The sequence below is a fragment of the Mytilus trossulus genome, chromosome 11 (assembly GCF_036588685.1).
Source record: "Mytilus trossulus isolate FHL-02 chromosome 11, PNRI_Mtr1.1.1.hap1, whole genome shotgun sequence".
In the NCBI taxonomy this organism is placed as follows: Eukaryota; Metazoa; Mollusca; class Bivalvia; order Mytilida; family Mytilidae; genus Mytilus; species Mytilus trossulus.
Window position 1 is genome coordinate 8,515,528 of NC_086383.1, and position 19,323 is coordinate 8,534,850.

A 19,323-nucleotide genomic window follows, 5' to 3' on the forward strand; every position below is an offset into this window, starting at 1 on the left:
ATGCTTTCATAACATTCATGCACTTGACTAGTAACGTCATATCAAACATTCCTTTCAGTCTTTTGTTCTATTAGTAGATTAGTATTTTCCAGCTTTTATTTTTAGCAATATCTCTTTCTAAAATTGAATTTACTAAATTGGATTCAAACAAAAAAATTATTTCGATTCTTTATTGTCTATTCTTATTTTTGTCTCTATTTTCTAAAAACTTTATGATTTTATTTATTGTTCCCCCTGCAACAAGTTCTTAAATGGTGAATGATCAACTTTTTTAGATGAGTTATGCCCTTTGGAAATATTAAATAAGTGCAACACGGGGAACATTGGTACTCTGTTCTTTCATTTATATATTATTTTTTTTTCAGATGAAGAATTTTACACTGAAACAAAGTTGGAAGAAGGTTTATGCCAAGGATGCTGATGAGAAAATCAGTACACTGAGGACTTACCATATGAATGATGAAGAAGAGACTGAGGTCGAAAAAGAGGACATTGTTGAGGGTGAGTTTACTATCTAGGGATCTTGTGACTTGAAAAATATTTTGTGAACAATAATACACTATATCCCTTCTTTTCTATTTCAAAGTTTGAAAAATTGTTGTTTGGTATATCTTCCATAGTAAATGAAAATTTTATGATAAAAGTTTAATTAAGATATATATAAGAGTTAGGTTATCATACAAAAATTGATAATGAACAAAGTTAGGAAAAAGTAATTTGGTGCTAATGGCATGTCTTTATAATAGTTTTATTTTTTACAGACTAAACAAAATCTTTGCTTTCCTGGTTCAACAATAATTTACAACTCCAAGAAAAAATAAACAGCCTTCATGAGCTGGTTACTTGTTAAATTAATCTGAATTTTATACAGCAAAAATACATAGAAACCTTACAGAATTTTGTTTCATGAATCCAGTAATTCTTAAGAAGGCTACAATACTGAGATTATTTCATGTGTATATATATTTTAGGTCACAGATATGGAAACACATTGGTACCAATGTCAGGGGACGACAAAGAAAACATGAAATACAGGGCAGAAAAATGTTTTAAGATACTGGGATTTACCAAGGGTGACAAGGTATAAATAAATGCCATGAATTACAGGGCAGAGAAAAGTTTTTAAAATACTGGGATTTATTAGGGGTGACAAGGTATACGCAAATACCATGATAAACTGGTATATAGATGTTTAAAGCTACTAGGTTTTATTGAGCCTGATTAGATATGAATATCTGATGAATATTAAACACAGGGTAGAACAAATATTTGGTCCTATCAAAGCAAGTGTTGCAATTGACCATCTGTCTTTCTGTCTGTTTAGCTTTCCTTCCTTCTGTCTTTTATTCAATGAGTCTTTAAGTTTGTGAGTATGTTTTCACATGCATTTGATTAGATTTGCCTCTGAGTTACTCCAGAAATGATTGTACTGTATAATTTAAAAAAAGAAGATGTGGTACGATTGCCAATGAGACAGCTATCCACAAAAGACAGACCAAAATGACAAAAACATTAACAACTATAGGTCACTGTACGGCCTTCAACAATGAGCAAAGCCCATACCGCATAGTCAGCTATAAAAGGCCCCAGTACTGGTTTGCTTCTTCCATACATTATATAGATAATATTCAGGTATATTGTTTGAGATCATATGTTTGAGATAAAAATGCTTTTCAACCCCAGCTTCCCTCCCCAACACATATTTTGAAATATTACTTACTGTTTATACAAACCATTTGTTCTATTAAATCCTGACCTTCTCTTTTTGATTCGTTATAGATACCAGGTTTGTAATATAGTATGCCAGGTGCTCATTTCGTCTTAAAATTACTAAAACTCCATTTTTGAATGCTGTGGATTCATTATTATTTATTGAACAACAAATTTATAGATACAGGCCTAGGTGAACGATGAATTTTAATGTTCTGTGAAATACACATTTTCTACAAACATATATGCAGACTTGTTCCAAACCAGGAAATCAAATATCCACGATTTTTTCTCTATCCACGAAAATTGATACCCATGATAATAAATGAATCCACAGTAGTCAGCTATATGAAATTGTTCATCAAAATTATTGTGCAAACCAACTATGAATTCAGAAGGCAAACTTGCAGTTACCAGGGACTGCTAAACATATCAGCCTAACTTTTTTTTACTATACTTTATTGAAATAGCTAAAACGAGTGTAAATAATTTGAAATCTTTGGTTTACAGATAAAGCGACACCATTACCTTGGAGATGGGTCATCCTATGTGGTTCCTGAAAAAGATGATGAGGTAAAAAATATCTTTTGAAATGGAAACTGTTATCACTAAATTGCATTACAATTTGTTCTTGATAAGGATGTTTAAATAGATGAACAGAAGGAAGACAAACACCAGCCTTGAATCGAAGATTTACTGGCTAAGAGCAGGATGGTTTTCATAGCCAGCCAGGAATTTCCAAGGGGGGTTAATTTAACAAATACAATTCAAACAATATGTAGACTTTAACAGTGCTTATAGTTTTTCACAGGGGAGTTTGTATGAACATCTTGAACTCCCCTAGCTTTGAGTGTGGTTTTCTTATGTCATTGAAACGGTTTACAATTCAGAAATATTTAATCCAGAAATGTAAAACATGGAATGAGTTTTATTTAACCTGGCCACCTTTTTCCACCATCTGGTATTCATTCTTCCTGTTAGAACTACAATAGTTCACTGTAGGACCTTCAACAATAAGCATTACCCATAACATAAAGTAATCTATAAATGGCCCTCACATGACAAATGTCAAACAATTCAAACCAAGAACCAGAAAATCAGCAAGCTTATTTATGTACAAAACAAATCGAAAATATAAGTTGATAGATACACTCTTTTAAAAATAACATGCTCCTGACTATGTAAATTTTCTTTGTTTTTCAGTCTGCGGCCATTGCTTTATCAGCTCTAATAAATGCTCTATATGAAACAAACATGGTGGCCATTGTAAGGAAAGTCTACAGCGCTGCCTCAGGACCCAAACTAGGATGTCTGATTCCTCATATAAAAACTGAGTATGAAGTAAGTATTTTAGGTTGGTTTTTTTTCTAAAAAAAAGAAGGTATAAATTCCCAAAGAAGTAATAAAAAACATGATTTGAAGAAAAACTGAGAATACCATAGCGGGAGAAAAATGATGAAAAAGCAAACAACAAAAAACATTTTTATACTCAGAATACTAAATATTGAGCAACATTAAACCAGAGTCAGTTATTTGTCACAAGCCAAGTTTGCAGGGCAAATAACAAACTCTTGTCTACTTATAAAAGTCAGAGCTTTACGACATTACAGGGATGTGTTAATAAATGTTTCAATTAACTTCTGAATAAAACTAGGTTATTAAAAAAAAATGAACTTTTGCAGTTATAGCAAATTTGAGTTACCTCCCATTTCATATAGTCATTGAATTTAAATGCAATGGGAGATAACTCTACCTTCTTTTTTTCTTTTCTTTTAGCACATATATTTTTAAACTGTTTTTATTTATAAGACTTCCTAATCATGCTAATACTTGAATTTAATTTATATGCCCCACCTACGATAGTAGAGGGGCATTATGTTTTCTGGTCTGTGCGTCCGTTCATCCGTCTGTCTGTTCGTCCGTTTGTCTGTCCGTCCGTTCGTCCGTCTGTCCCGCTTCAGGTTAAAGTTTTTGGTCAAGGTAGTTTTTGATGAAGTTGAAGTCCAATCAACTTGAAACTTAGTACACATGTTCCTTATAATATGATCGTTCTAATTTTTAAACCAAATTAAACTTTTGACCCCAATTTCACGGTCCACTGAACATAGAAAATGAAAGTGCATGTTTCGGGTTAAAGTTTTTGGTCAAGGTAGTTTTTGATGAGATTGAAGTCCAATCAACTTGAAACTTAGTACCCATGTACCTTATGATATTATCTTTCTTATTTTAATGCCTAATTATATTTTTTATCCAATTTCATGGTCCATTGAAAATGGAAAATTATAGTGCGAGTGGGGCATTCGTGTACAAATTCTTGTTAGTAGAGAGTTATGATATTCAAATACGGTTTCTATGATAATTTGCGTCATTTATAAAAAAAAAATTCTTAACAAGGTTGTGTCTACATCAATATTACATTTTATAATAAAGACATAATTTGTATTTCATACAAAGTTTCTAAAAGCTTTACTGATTGTTATGTTCATTTTCAGTGTTTAATCTATGTAGAACTTCCCTTCAGAGAAGATATTCGACAATTTACATTTGGTTCTTTACCCATTACAGAGGACACTAAAGTTAATGTTAAAAACGCACCATCAGGTAAGTTATATAATCTTCAATTTGTTGAAGGCAGTCACTATATGGTAGAATAGAATAGAATATTGTAAATTCAGAAATTATGGCATTCATTTATTGATGGGATGTTTCAAAAATCGACAATAATGAGAGATTTATTAATGGGATTTCAGAAAAATCTGGATACAGATATATGTATTAAACATCTAAATGCAAGTTTTTTTTATTGCCATACTCACCTAGTCGCAAGATTTGCTTTAATGAAAACCTCACAATAATTTCTCAATTTGCAGAAGTAAAAACATTGTCTGCATCAACTTGTATTTATTTTTTCCCTTTGCTAAAAAAAAGTTAGATCTAGTACATTTGTATTATCTTTATTGAGAGAGAAAAATTATAATCATTAAAATTTCATAGTTTTGCTTGTCATGCTTGTTAGATACTGATAAAAAGGTTTGTTATGCATCTTATATACACAAAAAAACAATTAAAATCTGGAACTCTGAGGAAAATTCAAACGGGAAGTCCCTAATCAATAGGCAAAATCAAAAGCTCAAACATATCAAATGAATGGATAACTCCTGACTTGGTACAGGCATTTTCATATGTAGAAAATGGTGGATTAGACAAGTCTTTATAACTATCTAAACCCCCTCCATGTTCTGGTCCCCTATGTCTGTTTGTGTAACCTGTGAATTTTTCTCTCATTCTTTTCTGAAACTAGAAATCAAATCTTCTATAAATTTGGTATCAGCTTCATCTGTAGATGTTTAACTGTGTGTTGCATTTTCACATTGATTGCTGTACTGCCTTTTTATGCCCTACCTAGGGTTATTATGTTTTTGGTCTGTGCGTTCGTTCATCCTTTTATTTTGTCCATCCATGCGTCTGTCCCTCTTCAGACAAAAGTTTTTTGGTCGAGGTGGTTTTTGATAAAGTCCAATCAACTTGAAGCTTAGTTCACATGTTCCCTATGATATGATCTTTCTTATTTAAATGCCAAATTGGCATGTTATAGTTTTTTACAGTTCATTGAACATATTAGATGATAGTGCTAGTGGGGCTTTCATGTATATGAACACATTCTTGTTACTTATATACTTGTGACAGTAGTAAAATTATAATAAAAGTATTAGGTCATTCTACATCTTGTTATTTTACAGCTGACCAGTTGAAGGCAGTAGATGACTTAATCACAGATATGGACTTGTCTCAAACGGGGGAGTAAGTATTACTTATAACAACATATGTAGAAGAAGACTGAGCAACCTAACAATACAATAAACTTAATCACAGATTTGAACTTTTCTTACACAGGGGAGTAAGCACAACTAACAAATAATAGCAAGGGTATATTTTAAGTCAGACAGCAAAACAACAACAAAATGAACTATTGCATGCATTGATAGTGAAAATCAAGTCACTCATTTTAATAATTATGAATGTTGCATATGCCTGGCAAAGTCTCCTTTTCACTTTTATTACAGCAGTCAGAATAATTTGCAGTATATTTGCTGTAATGATTGTGTATAACTTTTCATCAATCCATGAATTTGGTCCCCCCCCCAAATAAATGAATATGAAACAGTTTACAACAACCACTGTCAATTTATTTTAAATCAGCCCATGAATACAATACTAGAGATTTCTTGCTACTATTTGTAACAAGCAGATACATTTTTAATTTCAGTGATGAAGAAGATAAAGTTGAAGCATTGAAACCAAAATTTGTATTTAATCCACATTTTCAAAGACTGTATCAGGTATGTGGTCAAAAGAACCTGTGTTTTTTTAAAAAGTGGCAAGCTCTCTGTGAGTATTGCATGGCAGTACAAAGTCTAGAACAAAATTCTATCTTAATCTATAACTTCAAACATGACAAAAAAAAAGTCTTGAAAACTGAGTATATTTAGTGAATTATCTAACTTCAAGAACCATAACTCTGCACAAAATCATCATCCAGAACAAAATTCTAATTTGATTGGTAACTAGTCATGTTAAAACTATTACCAATTTTCAAATCACTGTCTCCAAGCGCAAAAAAACTGACTATTTTATGCAACATGATTGGTTCAGGTTGTGAAGTGTCATTCTTCTTATGAATAAATTAAAATTCATCATTAAATATTATTTATTTGCTATATATTTATTAACTATTATATGACAAGTAAAGTTTATCTAAAAAAATGGAGTAGGTTTCAAATTAAAATCTTTGATAAATAAAACTTGTCAGTTTTGTTTTCCAACTTTAGCAACACTTTGGAATTAATTCTGTCATTGCTCATGTAACACCAGTCATCAGCGACTCCATGAAACCTTGTAAAATAATTCCACCAAAGTCGCACAGTTTATTTCAAAGAGCACAAAATGCAACTGGTATTTAACTCGTTGATTCTGAATGATTTGTTTTTGTATCCCTTACCAAAAAATGAAGCATTTTTAATTTTTGATTATTTTGAGTTTGCAGGTGACACTGTAACAGATTACTTTTCTCTTTTTCCAGTGTTTACAACATAGAGCTTTGAATCCAGATGATCAACTTCCTGAATTATCTCCCTTGATAGCCAATTATCTAAAACCACCACAGGAAATTATAACTAAATGTGAACCTGAGGTAGAAAAAATACAGAAATTATTCAAATTAGAAGAGGTCAAACGAAAGGAAGACAGAACAGGGGAGAAGTTATTTAAAGATGGGTTCGTATTTATTATTAAAAAACTGACAATATTTGAACTGCATAAGATAGACATAACCATATGCAAGTTCAAAAAAACATGTTCATGTTTAATACTTTAACTGATTTTGGAATATACAAATACGAAATAAAAGATAAAATTTAGTCTTGTTTTGTAGGCTTCTTATATCAGCTTAATTTTCAAAAAAGGTACAGGCTTTGCAGGGAGATCAATCACGAAATAAGTTGATAAATGTATTGATATGAATTTGATAATTGTGGAATTCTATGCGAAGCAGCTCATGTGTTATATTATGATTTTTTTCAAGGTGATGATTGCATAGTTGCAAGCAAAACCCTTTTGTGGTCAGCTTGAATTATCAATTTTTGTTGAGCCTGCAACTTTTATTGCAGAAAGCTCAACATAGGGATAGTGATTTGGCGGCAGCTACGGCGGCGGCATTAGCTCACTTCTTAAAAAGGTGTAAGGTGTACATGTCCAACTGGCAGGTGTCATCTGACCCTGACTTCATTTTCATGGTTCAGTGGTTATAGTTAAGTTTTTGTGTTTTCGTGTGTTTTTTCTCGTACTAAATGCAACAGGTCTACTATATTTGTTGTATGGAATGATTGTAAGGTGTACATGTCTAGGGGGCAGATGTCATGTGACCTTGACCTCACTTTCATGGTTCAGTGGTCAAAGTTAAGTTTTTGAGTTTTGGTCTTTTAATCTAATACTATATGCCATAGGTCAACTGTTTTTGGTGTAAGGAAATATTTAATGATCTTTATGTCAGTCGTGCAGGTTTTATTTGACCGTGACCTCATTTTCATGGTTCATTGCACAGTTCTAAGTTTTTGTGTTTTGGTCTATTTTTCTTCAACTATAAGTAATAGGTCAACTATATATGTTGTATAGAAGCATTGTTAGCTGTACATGTCTGCCTGGCATGGTTCATCTGACCTTGACCTCATTTCAAGGTTCATTGGTCTTTGTTTAGTTGTCTTGATTAATGTTAAGTTTATGTGACAGTTGTAATAAAGCTTTATACTTAGGACTATCAACATAATATCAATGATAAGTACAGAAGGCGAGACATTTCAGCGTGTGCACTCATGTTAAAACTGTACCACTAATTTTGAGATAAAAAAAAAACCATACCCTTAGATACTAATTATAATTATACAAAATAATGTGTATGTGTATAACCATACTTGTTTAAGAATGTTGAATTAATTGTGCATTGTGCATAAATCGTGTACATGTTTTAAAATATCAATTATGTCATTGAAAAATTTAAAACTAGAGTTGTCTTCTCTTATACACATTAATATCTTCAATTCATTATACTGCCTTCTAAGTTTCAACTGCTATATGAATGCAATGTTTACCCATCAGTGCTCACAAACACTTTCATTATTGATTATTTTTACTCATTTATTGAATGAAGACTTTTACCAACCTTGTGTGAGCATACTTATATGTTGCCAGTTCCTCCTTCAATGTTCTTGTCATTTGAGTTTCTCTTTTTGATAGATTGAAAAAAAAAACCACTAAAGTTCAATGTTTTAACCCCAGTTTTGAAAAAAAATGGGGTATGCTGTTTTACCTCTGTCTGTCTACCTATCCATCCCATGATTATTTTTGTCACATCTTTCTCATGAATTACATCATAAGGATATCTGAAATTTGGTCTCAGGGCCTACATAAGTTAGCTTAACCATATGATGTGTTTTCAGATTCATCACTCAACAATTTCCTGTTTACTGTACCACTTACTTATTGTTACTCTGTTAAAATTATCCATATTATCAGTTTCAACTCCCTGAAGCAAAGTTGACCTTAGCTGGATATTGTTGTTTTTATGCCCCATTTATGGGCATTATGTTTTTATACGCCCGGGACGGGACGTACTATGGTATACCGTTGTCCGTCTGTCCGTCCGTCGTCCACACTTCAGACAATAACTCAAAAACACCTACACCAATTTCCATGAAACTTAAGTGAATTGTTTATATCTATTGACGTAAGCTCCCTTTCGGTTTTTTTTAATTTTAGATTTTAAGTTTTGGATTTATGGGGCTTTATTCATAAAAAAGGGGGGATTTTCAACACTTCGGACAATAACTCAAAAAGGCTTTCACCAATGTCCATGAAACTTTGGTGAATTGTTTATATCTATTGATGTAAGCTCCCTTTCGTTTTTTTTTAATTTCAGATTTTAAGTTTTGGATTTATGGGGCTTTATTCATAAAAAAGGGGGGATTTTCAACACTTCGGACGATAACTCAAAAAGGCTTTCACCAATGTCCATGAAACTTTGGTGAATTGTTTATATCTTTTGATGTAAGCTCTCTTTTGTTTTTTTTTAATTTCAGATTTTAAGTTTTGGATTTATGGGGCTTTATTCATAAAAAAAGGGTGATTTTTAACACTTCGGACAATAACTCAAAAAGGCTTTCACCAATGTCCATGAAACTTTGGTGAATTGTTTATATCTATTGATGTAAGCTCCCTTTCAATTTTTATAAATTTCAGATTTTAAGTTTTGGATTTATGGGGCTTTATTCATAAAAAAAGGGTGATTTTTAACACTTCGGACAATAACTCAAAAAGGCTTTCACCAATGTCCATGAAACTTTGGTGAATTGTTTATATCTATTGATGTAAGCTCCCTTTCAATTTTTATAAATTTCAGATTTTACATTTCTGTGTTATGAATTTTTATGCTTAAAAAAGGGGGGATTTTTCCAATTTTGGGACAATAACTAACACTTTCACAAAATTTTATGTATGGATGAAAAATTAAAGACAACAAACTTAGTGCATTTTTATTTATTATTTGGGGGGGGGGGGGGGTATTTGACAGGGCTCACACTATTTCTAGTTGATCATATAAATTCATTTAAAGCATAAAAGACAAGTTAAAAGAGCTAAGGGCGTATCATGCGCTAAAGCGCAGCCCTTTATTAAATGTGCCTCTGTCCCGCATCAGGTTAAAGTTTTTGGTTGAGGTAGTTTTTTGATAAAGTTGAAGTCCAATCAACATGAAACTTAGTACACATGTTCCATATGATATGATCTTTCTAATTTTAATGCCAAATTAGACTTTTACCTGAATTCCAAGGTCCAATGCACATAGAAAATGATAATTCAAATGGAGCATCCATTTACTATGGACACATTCTCGGTTAAAGACTTTTTATGTTCATATAGCTTTTCAACTATTTTAGTAATTACACATCCTTGGCCATCAAATATTAGGTATTGAGTGTTCCTTATGAGGGTAACTCGAAAATAGCACTTCTGACGAATGAAAATTATAACCTGTTGTTTTCATTTCTAATTGGCAATCATACCTCCATTTTATGTTTGTAAACATGGCAATATTATTTAAATATTAATTTCTGTGGACCATCATTGCGTACTTTATCATGTATTGTTTTTGTTGATCAGGGATGAAGCTGAAGGAGGTCCTGTTAAGAAACAGAAGTTAGATGATGACCTTGAAGGTGGAATGGAGGACATCACAAAGGCAGAGGTCACAGAGGTAAGTTGTCATGGTATCAATTAATGATCTTGACATACATTGGTATGGAGGATGCCATTGAGCAGCACTAGCAGTCATTGAAATAATGTGATATGTATTATATATACTAGAACCTGATTTTCAAATATTAACTTGTAGAATGCTGAATCAACAGAAACCATTCACATGCTATAATTCCAAGGTTAACTGGAAGATAGAAATATGTAATAACATAAATACTGAATACCAAGGTAAATTTACTAGGCGAAAGTCCACAAAACCTGACAAAACCAAATGCTAGACTTAACCTATCAATGGGTGGATTGGAAACAACTCAAATTCCTAATTTGGTACTGTCCTTTTCTGAAGAAGATTGGGATTTAATCTCGGTAGCTAGGTGAACCCCCACTTTGTCTTCTCCTATTCTGCACAATAACAGGCAGATTAAGACCCATTTTGAGTTGCATTCATTTGGCTGTGCAGGTATGTCTAATCTAATTTTATTTGAAAAAGATTTCCTGAGTAGAGATTGGCATGATCTCTGTTTAAAATAAAATCACAAAAATATTGAGGACAATTCAAAACTGAAAGTACCTATTCAATTGGCAAAATCAAAAGCTAAAACACATCAAATGAATGGACAAAAACTATCATATTCCATATGTCATATGTATTTTCAAGCATACTCTAGCTTGCTGTTAGGTGTGAGCGAATGTCATGTATTGAAGATTGTACTATGACCTATAATGGTTGACTTTTGCAGGTTGTGACTTGGATGGAGAGTTGTCTCATTGGCACTCATACCACATACTTATTGCAAGCAAATTATATGAGTGTTCAGAAAGATTAAAAAAAAATCAATAATTATGAATTACTTTTTATTTTACTTCAAACCAGATTGTTTAAACATTATTTTACATTTTCAGTTTTAAAATGTATCAATAATATACATAAAGCATGGTATAAAAAAAAATCCTTGTGAGTGTTATTTGCCCTTTTTGTTTGCATGAAATGAATATTTTGAGCCAATTCCATTATTTTTTTTCCGACGTAGTTGGTTTGTGCACTTTGAACTTAAGGACGCTTCACTATGGCAACAGACTACACATTCCAGAAAATCCTTTCTGTGATTGGACAAAATGCTGTCATGGTGGGTGATTTGGTTGTGTTTGAAAAAATGTCTCAAAAATTATATCGTGATGGAAAGAAAGTGAAAAACTATAAATATTTGAACTAGATCTTACAAAGATTTATCTTTTTATTCAAATAATTGTTTCTCCAATAGTTCTTTGCATCCATGACAGCTGTTTATTCGGGAAAATTATATAATTATATAATTTTTAATGAAAACTTTGTTGTACGAATGTACATGACTTTTAGAACGCACCTACGCATGTGAGATTTACGCGGGGTTTTGGTGAATGTAAACAGAAAGATACTACTTATACTACCAATAGTTTCTAGCTTTGTTAACCATGAATTAAGTTTAATGTAAACAGTAGTAAATGTATATTTGTTTCTTTTTATTTGCACTAGATTTTTTGACAAATGAAAATTTTAGGTGTTATCACAATATTCTTATATATTACTGCCTTAATATAACCAGACTTAGTAAAGAATTTCTTGAAGTTACATAAAGATGGAGATTTTATTAAAGAGGTCCTGCATCATTAAGTCATTGTGCTTCTGAAGGTTATCGAAATGATAGTTTTAAACATATACTCAAATTTAAATACGTCGGATATCTTTTTTAAAGATAGTTCTTGTTAAATCTGTATTTATTAATACATGTGATTTACATCAAAATTTACGATAAAAAGAATATTCAAATTAAAGGAATTGCAAAAAACATCTGAAGAAATTGTACAACAAATTAATTCTGGAGATTTAGTTGTTTAAAGGGAAAAATGCATTAACTATAGATATCAAATAACTGTCTTTAAAAAACACTGGGCAAAAGTATTTAACAGTTTTTACTGAAGTTTACATAATTAATTAGAATTGTTTTAATTCAAATAAGGATATAAAATTAGTTTAAACATATTAAGTTATAGTGGACTGGGAGACAAGTTTTGCAATTTATATTAATCCCTTTTCACTTTGCGGGTGCAAGTGCTGCCTTGTAGCGGCATTAGCCTACTCTTGTTCGAAATCTACAAGGATGTCTTTAATGTGCAAGAGATATGGCTCTCTAAAAACAAGGGTCAGCCGTTTATCATCCCCTTCCGACAGACTATCATCGTTTCTTTGAGACCATATTCGCAAATGGTGTCAAGAGAGAGCAGAAAATTGAGTTTTTGAAATTTTTCATCCTAAACGGGAATAGAACCAGGAACCTTTGTGTTAGTAGTCCGATGCACTAACTACAGCTCCAAGGATATAAAATTATGACAGTGTGTTATATGTGTACCTTTTATGTATATAATTGTTTAGTTGTTAAACAATTACTGACTTTCTATGAGATCATTGCACATCTATGAAAAAAATACATTTAAATATATTGAGATATTTAATCGTACAAAATAACAATAAAAAGTCTGTCTCAAAGTACCATCTTGAGAAACATGTACTGGGAGTGAAAGAAATTGTGTCATTAAAATATATTCTTTATGTGTTTCATCATTGTATGTTTAGATTTATAATAATCCATATTAATGATCTTAGCTGAGTCAGGCATATATAACTACCCAATACATATCCTCTCTATTCCAAATGAACTCTCATACAAACTATAAGGAAAAAGAATACTATTGAACTCATTGAGTAATATTAAATGTACAAAAGAGTGTTCCAAAAAGTATTTACAATGTTAAAATATAAAGCATTATTACAATAAATCTGTCTCCATCTGAGATGGTTTCCCTGATATAAAATTGTCTAAGTCTGAAAAGCTTTCTAGTTCTTTATCATCTTCTATTTGGTCATTTTGTTTCCCATTGTTTTTCATTTCATCAATGTTTTCATGTAAATAAAGACTCCACGAATCTAGAAATTTGTCACTGCATATTTCCTTTAAAGTGCTTGTATTGTTGGGAATCTGTTCTAGTGATAGTTCATTCCTCTGCAATATAAGCAAATATTATATTCTACTGAAAGAACTTATGTGGTAATCATTTTCCATGATATTTATTTTTACTTTTAATTGTTAAGTAACGATCGATACATATATATATGTATATATAACTGAAGTAGAAATTAAAAAAGGCTAAGAAATGAATTGTTTGAACTGAGTCTCCAATGGAAAAATCCCTTGTGAATTTGAGGTATTACGAAAGTGGATAGATTACTTGGCAGATATCGCTCATCTGTTGCTATAATAACGAGTTATTTTGGTGGGGTTCATGTTTCTCAAGTCTTTTTTTTTGTTTTGTGTACTATTGCTTGTCTATTGTTATCGGTTCTCTGTTTATTTTCGACATATGAGTTTGAATGCCGCTCTTATATTTTCGCATAATTATGGAAAGATTTATGAGATTTATTCTCTTCTAATTTTTTTTACAGATTAAATGTTCTTTATTTGAAAATTGTTCTGTGGGATGTTTATCTTTTGACTTCTGATGCATTAGAAAAAAGGGAAACTGACAAACTCACCTTTGAATCAGCTGATGAAGAATTTTCAGCAATTCTGTCATAATGTTCACACTGAAAATATATAAATATATTCGTTAATACATTATTTTTAAATGTTTACCTATACTCACAGATTTATGATATAAATTAAAACAATTCATAATTTTACTCTTCTAAGTAGTGTTTTGAAACATATAAAATAATGTCTACCTCAATGAAAGTTTATTTGTTGAGTGCCACAAGTTGATATCTTTACGTATATTAACCAAAATTCTGATGCAACATTGTTTGTAACGTTCATTTTGATGTGTAACATTACCAATTCTTAATTGATGCTATAAAAATGTTCCCGTAAGTGCAGACGATGTATGACAAATTTGTGATTTGACGTTGTTTACTGTAGTTTCTTTAGAATGGAGATAAAATAATGTACTTTAAACTTCGAAGGCATCAATTGGTGATCTGAAGGGTGCAAATGCCTATGCTAATATTTTGCCAGTACACTCAATTTATGACCATCAAATCACCGATTAATGATGCTATGGCTTATAATGCAATACAGCTATCTCCAAAATCTTACTAATATTGTACTGTTGCAGCTGATGCAAATATTTGTTGTATATATTATGAAGTTTTGTTAATCTACTCACAAACTCTGCTGAAGACATATATACCTGATTCACTTTTATTTTTAACAGTTTCTTAACAGGTTCTTCTTTGTCCTCTATTTGTTTCCTCTATTAAAAAAAAATGAAGATTTAAAGAAGCAATTACATTTGAATTAATGCAGTAATTTTTGTCTTGCATGACTTACAATGACTAAGTTGTGCTGTTTTGTTGCCACAAGTGTGGTTTCAGGGTCACCGTGAACTTAATTATTTTGATTGAATATTTTTTATGAGAAATCATGCATTGACTGCAATTTTATTATTTTCTAGATTATTTTACCCCAATCCCTTTGTCTATCCATATTGACTTTAATAATTTTGCATACATGACAAGTCAAAGTTGTGATTAGGTCAGTAAGTGGGGAACCAAATATGGTAAGTTATACTGTCGGTGATATTTGATTATTTGCACAACTTCATTGGTCATGACCTGTTTACATCGTAACTTTTGCTTTTTTTCAGTTTGAACTCTTTTTAAAGTAAAATATAATTTATTAAATCCCTTGAATTATCTTTATTCTTGCATTTGATAGGCCTTTATGATTTCCAAAATAGTACAATATAGTATATATCGGTGCAAGTTCAAATGTAAAATCTCTAAAATTCATAAACTGTCATACATGTTTTTGTAAATATTAAAATCTTACATACTTTAATAATTACCTTTACTTTGGAGGTGCTCATATTGCCATCAAGGTTTTCACAATTTCTGCTGTATGAATTATGTACAGAGTCACAAGCTTGTAAACTAGTTGTATCATACTCTGTGGTGCGTCTGCTGCTATTTAGATCTGATGCCAGGGTGTTATGGTTCGTCAGGATGTCCAAATCATTGTGAGGTGTAAGGTGTTGATGCCTGATAGGCAAAGGAGCTCCCTGCCTCTGTAAATCAAATGGCATGGATATGTTGTCCGTAACTGAATTATCATTAGGACATTCAGTTTGGTCCACAACATCATGCTCAAGTACTAAGTCAATGACATCTGGTGGTAATACACTATCTTCAATGTTCTCTGAGCTATTTGCTTGGACTAAAGGCTCAGTGATTGTTTGCTGAAGATTCGATTGATTTGGATGGTCTGTGGTACATTTTATATGAAGATAAGCATCTTTGATATGAATGGTATAAGAGATGTATCTGAGATTGGTATCTTGTTCATTTTTTTTTGTTATGTCTATTGTTATATGAGGTCTTTCATCAGATCTTACAAGGGCATTCTTTAAAACATGTTCAGCATGCTCATCAACTGACTGTGTTTTCCACCATTGGTTTAAAATGCCATGTACTTCTCTTGAAAATAAACCTTCTTTATGCAGATTTTGTAAGGAGCAATCTAACTTTTCCGAATTTGATTGTTTTGAATATAATCTACATAGTTTTTCCTTGTTTTTCTTTTGTCTGTCAGTGTCTGTACAGTTGTACATGGTTTGGTATGCATTAACTATTTGTAGAGTATTCTCAGGAATTCTCAGATATGGAAGTTTTAGAAAAGTACAGACAAGTACTGTGTCAGGGCATTTGGGTTTGTCCTTGTTTTTTCCTCTGTTTTTAGGGTTAAAAAAGGGGACATCATCTGGCCAGTCGACTGGTGGTGGTCTATTCCATGTTCCATCCCCTTTTTCCATTGGATCTGTTCCTTTAGCCAGTCTGCATAGTGTATTGGCTAAATCACGGGTTATCTCAGCTACCATTTCTGCCTGCTTCTTTTGTCTTCGATCATTATTCAGTAAACCTTCTATTTGTATTTTGTCCAAAGTGGAGTTCTCAAGGCTAAATTTAATATTTTGCAAATTTTTTGCATTATCTTCTAAATTTGATAAAATTAAGTTGAGTGATGCTGACTTAACATTTTCCATTTCAATTCTATAAACTTGCAGTTTATGTAATAATTGAATGTTTTTATTTGTCCATGCTGATATTTCAGATTGGTATATGTGAGGTATATCTACTTTTTCCTTTTTTAAACATTCCAACAAACATGTCAGAATTTGATCATCAGTTATCTTGTTGCCTTTAGCATCCTTTGAAGCATTTTTGGTGTCATAAAATGGTTTATCCAAAGGCCATTGCTCTGGTTGGTTGTCTTTTTGCCATAAGTTTTTTGGTTTTGACTGAGTTGGTATTCCCAAGTAAAGTTTTAAAAGGATACTATTTATGTCTTGGAGCCACTTCCTCTCTCGTTCAGAGTTGTGCTCCAACTGTTTCCTACTCCATGCAGGTCCTGGGTGAACCTCAATGTCCCCTGAACACCACAATAGGTACAAGCTTGCCATGTCATATTCATACTTCAGTGCTAGGTACTTTTTGAGTTTTGCTGATTTATGTCCAAGAGCTGTCAGTAATAGAAGAAGTATAAATAGTATCAACAGCTTTGCCTGTTCTGATTGCATTTCTACTTTATTTTCATCTTCAGGTCCTTTCATATTAAACTTCCTTGAATATTGATGGATGTCAACATTCTTCATCTTTTTACCACTTAAGATGGAAGCACACTGAGTATAAATTAGATTGTGTTCACTCATATTTTGTGCATATTTCACCTCCTTGTTATATTCACATCTCTCATTCCCATGTTCTGTTGTTGCCATTGAAGTAACTGTTACTATTTTTTTTCTTAAATAGCATTGTAATACCTCTTTCATGAAACTTGTATCTGATAAACTATCAGCAATACTAATTATATATACAGTAAGTTCAGCTTCATTTTCTTGACAGTTTTCCCTGTAAAAGTTATTTAGACATCTGTAAACTATATTACTGTCTGCATGACCTTCATTGATCAGTTTTCTGCACCAAAAAAGTTTGAATAGAAGATTTAAGTATGGATCCTTTTTTACAGAATAAAGATATTTGGGAACAATAAACGATCTCATGTTTTGAACTAGAAATAGATAATGACTGATAGTTTCATACAATTCTTCCTCTGGCAGAATGCACAGTAGACTAGAGAGTAAACTACTTTTTTGTTTAATCCTGTTCCCTTTATTGTTCCACATTGTGTCTATTTTATCACATGATTTAGAACGATCATGTGGTACTATTTGTCTATTGCTGTCATCACTGCCCATATTTATTTTCCAATCTATCAATAGCTTAAGGTTTTGAACCATGAATTTTCGATACAATTGGTATTCTTTATGTTTGATCAATATTTCACAGTTTAACAGTATTGATTTAAGTTGCAGGTGTGGATATATCCTCCCAATAATAGAACACAGATCGTCAAGTCTCATTGACAAATTCATCATATTAATTTGCTCACTATATTGTATCAAGGTCTCATAACATTGATCTGCTGGCAACATAGTCAGTAAACATGTTAGTTCTTTTGTAATCCAAACTTTAAATGGTTGAAGGCATGATGAATTAATGTGTAGTACACATAGGAGAAATATGCAAGATTTAGACATTGTTTTATATTCTTTCCTCTTTTTCATTTCTTTAATCATGGACATAACCAAATCTGTGTTTTTAACCATGAATTGTTGGTATTGCTGATATTTCTCTTGTTTCATTAGTTTTTCACCATAGCAAAGTTTTAATTGCAATTCATAGTATGGATGTATCTCTCCAATACATAGAGTCTTCTCTGTTACAAAAGACTTCAAGATCATAAGCTGGTCTATATACTCATTATAAATATGGAATAAATCCGATTCTGACTTCCTCGTTATTAGTCTGGTAAGATTCTTGAGTACCCATGACTTACTATTCTCCTGACCTGGTACGGAGAACAACAAACAGAAGACGTGAAGAAATGTTGTAATTGATTGGGTATAGCCTAAAATCCGCACATCATTATCATTAATGTTGTATTCCCTGCCCCTGCTATTCATTTTCAGTAACTCCTGTTCACATCTCTTAATTTTATCACACATTGCTGATAGTGATACTTTATTAAATCTCCTCCAAATTCTTTCATACTTATCAATTAATTTTGATATTAAAAATAAATCATGAAAAGATATAAAGTGGCTTTCAGTATTTCCTTCATACTTGTCATACTTAGCATCTAATTCTAATAAACCATTATCATAAACAGATGTGAATTGGCTTTCAGTTTTTAGTATATGGTCCATTTCTGGGTATACTACAGTATAATCTGATGTAGCAATTCTGTACATGCTTCAGATGTTTTAACTTTTACCTCATAATAATTTATTTCTACATATTTGGTATGTTTGTGTTTGAATTCAGATTACTCTAAATTCCTGTCTCTATTCCTGCAATGAAAACAAAAAAAGAATTAAAATCTTGATTCAGGGATTAATTATTGTGTAGTATGTATGGCCTGTCATTAATTAACACAACTGCATAGAGAATGTAAGTAACAGTCCTTTTGTGCCAATTACTGTTTTTAAGGGGTATCATTTGCGTCAAATTTTGTTTTCCAAATGTATCAATTGACCCAATATTCGGAACTCATTTGCACCAATTTACCTGTTCTTATTTTTGGCTTAAAAAGTATCATATTTTCGGAGATATTTCACCATGAAGATGAGCATCTGGAGAGAAATGACTTGAAATGCACTAGACAGTCCATGTACAGAGAGAGAAGAAAACTTATTGCTTTGCTGAATATTTATTACAAG

The 19,323-nt window shown here is 31.8% G+C and overlaps 2 protein-coding genes across 2 annotated transcripts in view; one reads left to right on the forward strand and one right to left on the reverse strand.

Annotated features, from left to right (window-relative positions):
• LOC134690696 (X-ray repair cross-complementing protein 5-like) overlaps positions 1 to 19,323 on the forward strand; it is a 66,796-nt gene that overhangs the window by 26,486 nt on the left and 20,987 nt on the right. Inside the window, exons 8-16 of the mRNA XM_063550707.1 lie at positions 366 to 501; positions 972 to 1,081; positions 2,221 to 2,283; positions 2,914 to 3,051; positions 4,203 to 4,311; positions 5,451 to 5,511; positions 5,978 to 6,050; positions 6,791 to 6,984; positions 10,420 to 10,513. Of these exons, the coding sequence (XP_063406777.1) occupies positions 366 to 501; positions 972 to 1,081; positions 2,221 to 2,283; positions 2,914 to 3,051; positions 4,203 to 4,311; positions 5,451 to 5,511; positions 5,978 to 6,050; positions 6,791 to 6,984; positions 10,420 to 10,513 (978 nt within the window). The remainder of the gene's footprint in view (positions 1 to 365; positions 502 to 971; positions 1,082 to 2,220; positions 2,284 to 2,913; positions 3,052 to 4,202; positions 4,312 to 5,450; positions 5,512 to 5,977; positions 6,051 to 6,790; positions 6,985 to 10,419; positions 10,514 to 19,323) is intronic.
• On the reverse strand, positions 11,399 to 18,066 carry LOC134690694 (uncharacterized). The gene is made up of 4 exons (XM_063550705.1): positions 15,394 to 18,066; positions 14,737 to 14,799; positions 14,084 to 14,134; positions 11,399 to 13,553 (listed from the first exon to the last, which is right to left on the reverse strand). The coding sequence occupies exons 1-4, from the start codon at positions 18,034 to 18,036 to the stop codon at positions 13,320 to 13,322; spliced, it is 2,991 nt and encodes a 996-aa protein (XP_063406775.1). The 5' UTR covers positions 18,037 to 18,066; the 3' UTR covers positions 11,399 to 13,319.

What these genes read in the sequence shown, in the direction of transcription:
- LOC134690694 (XM_063550705.1), bottom strand. Translation starts at nt 18,036, where the DNA reads ATGTTGCCAGCAGATCAATGTTATGAGACCTTGATACAATATAGTGAG. An exon ending in TGAGCACCTCCAAAGTAAAG is followed by an intron (nt 14,800 to 15,393) that starts GTAATTATTAAA and finishes TTTTTTTAATAG; the next exon opens with AGGAAACAAATAGAGGACAA. An exon ending in TAAAAATAAAAGTGAATCAG is followed by an intron (nt 14,135 to 14,736) that starts GTATATATGTCT and finishes ATATATTTTCAG; the next exon opens with TGTGAACATTATGACAGAAT.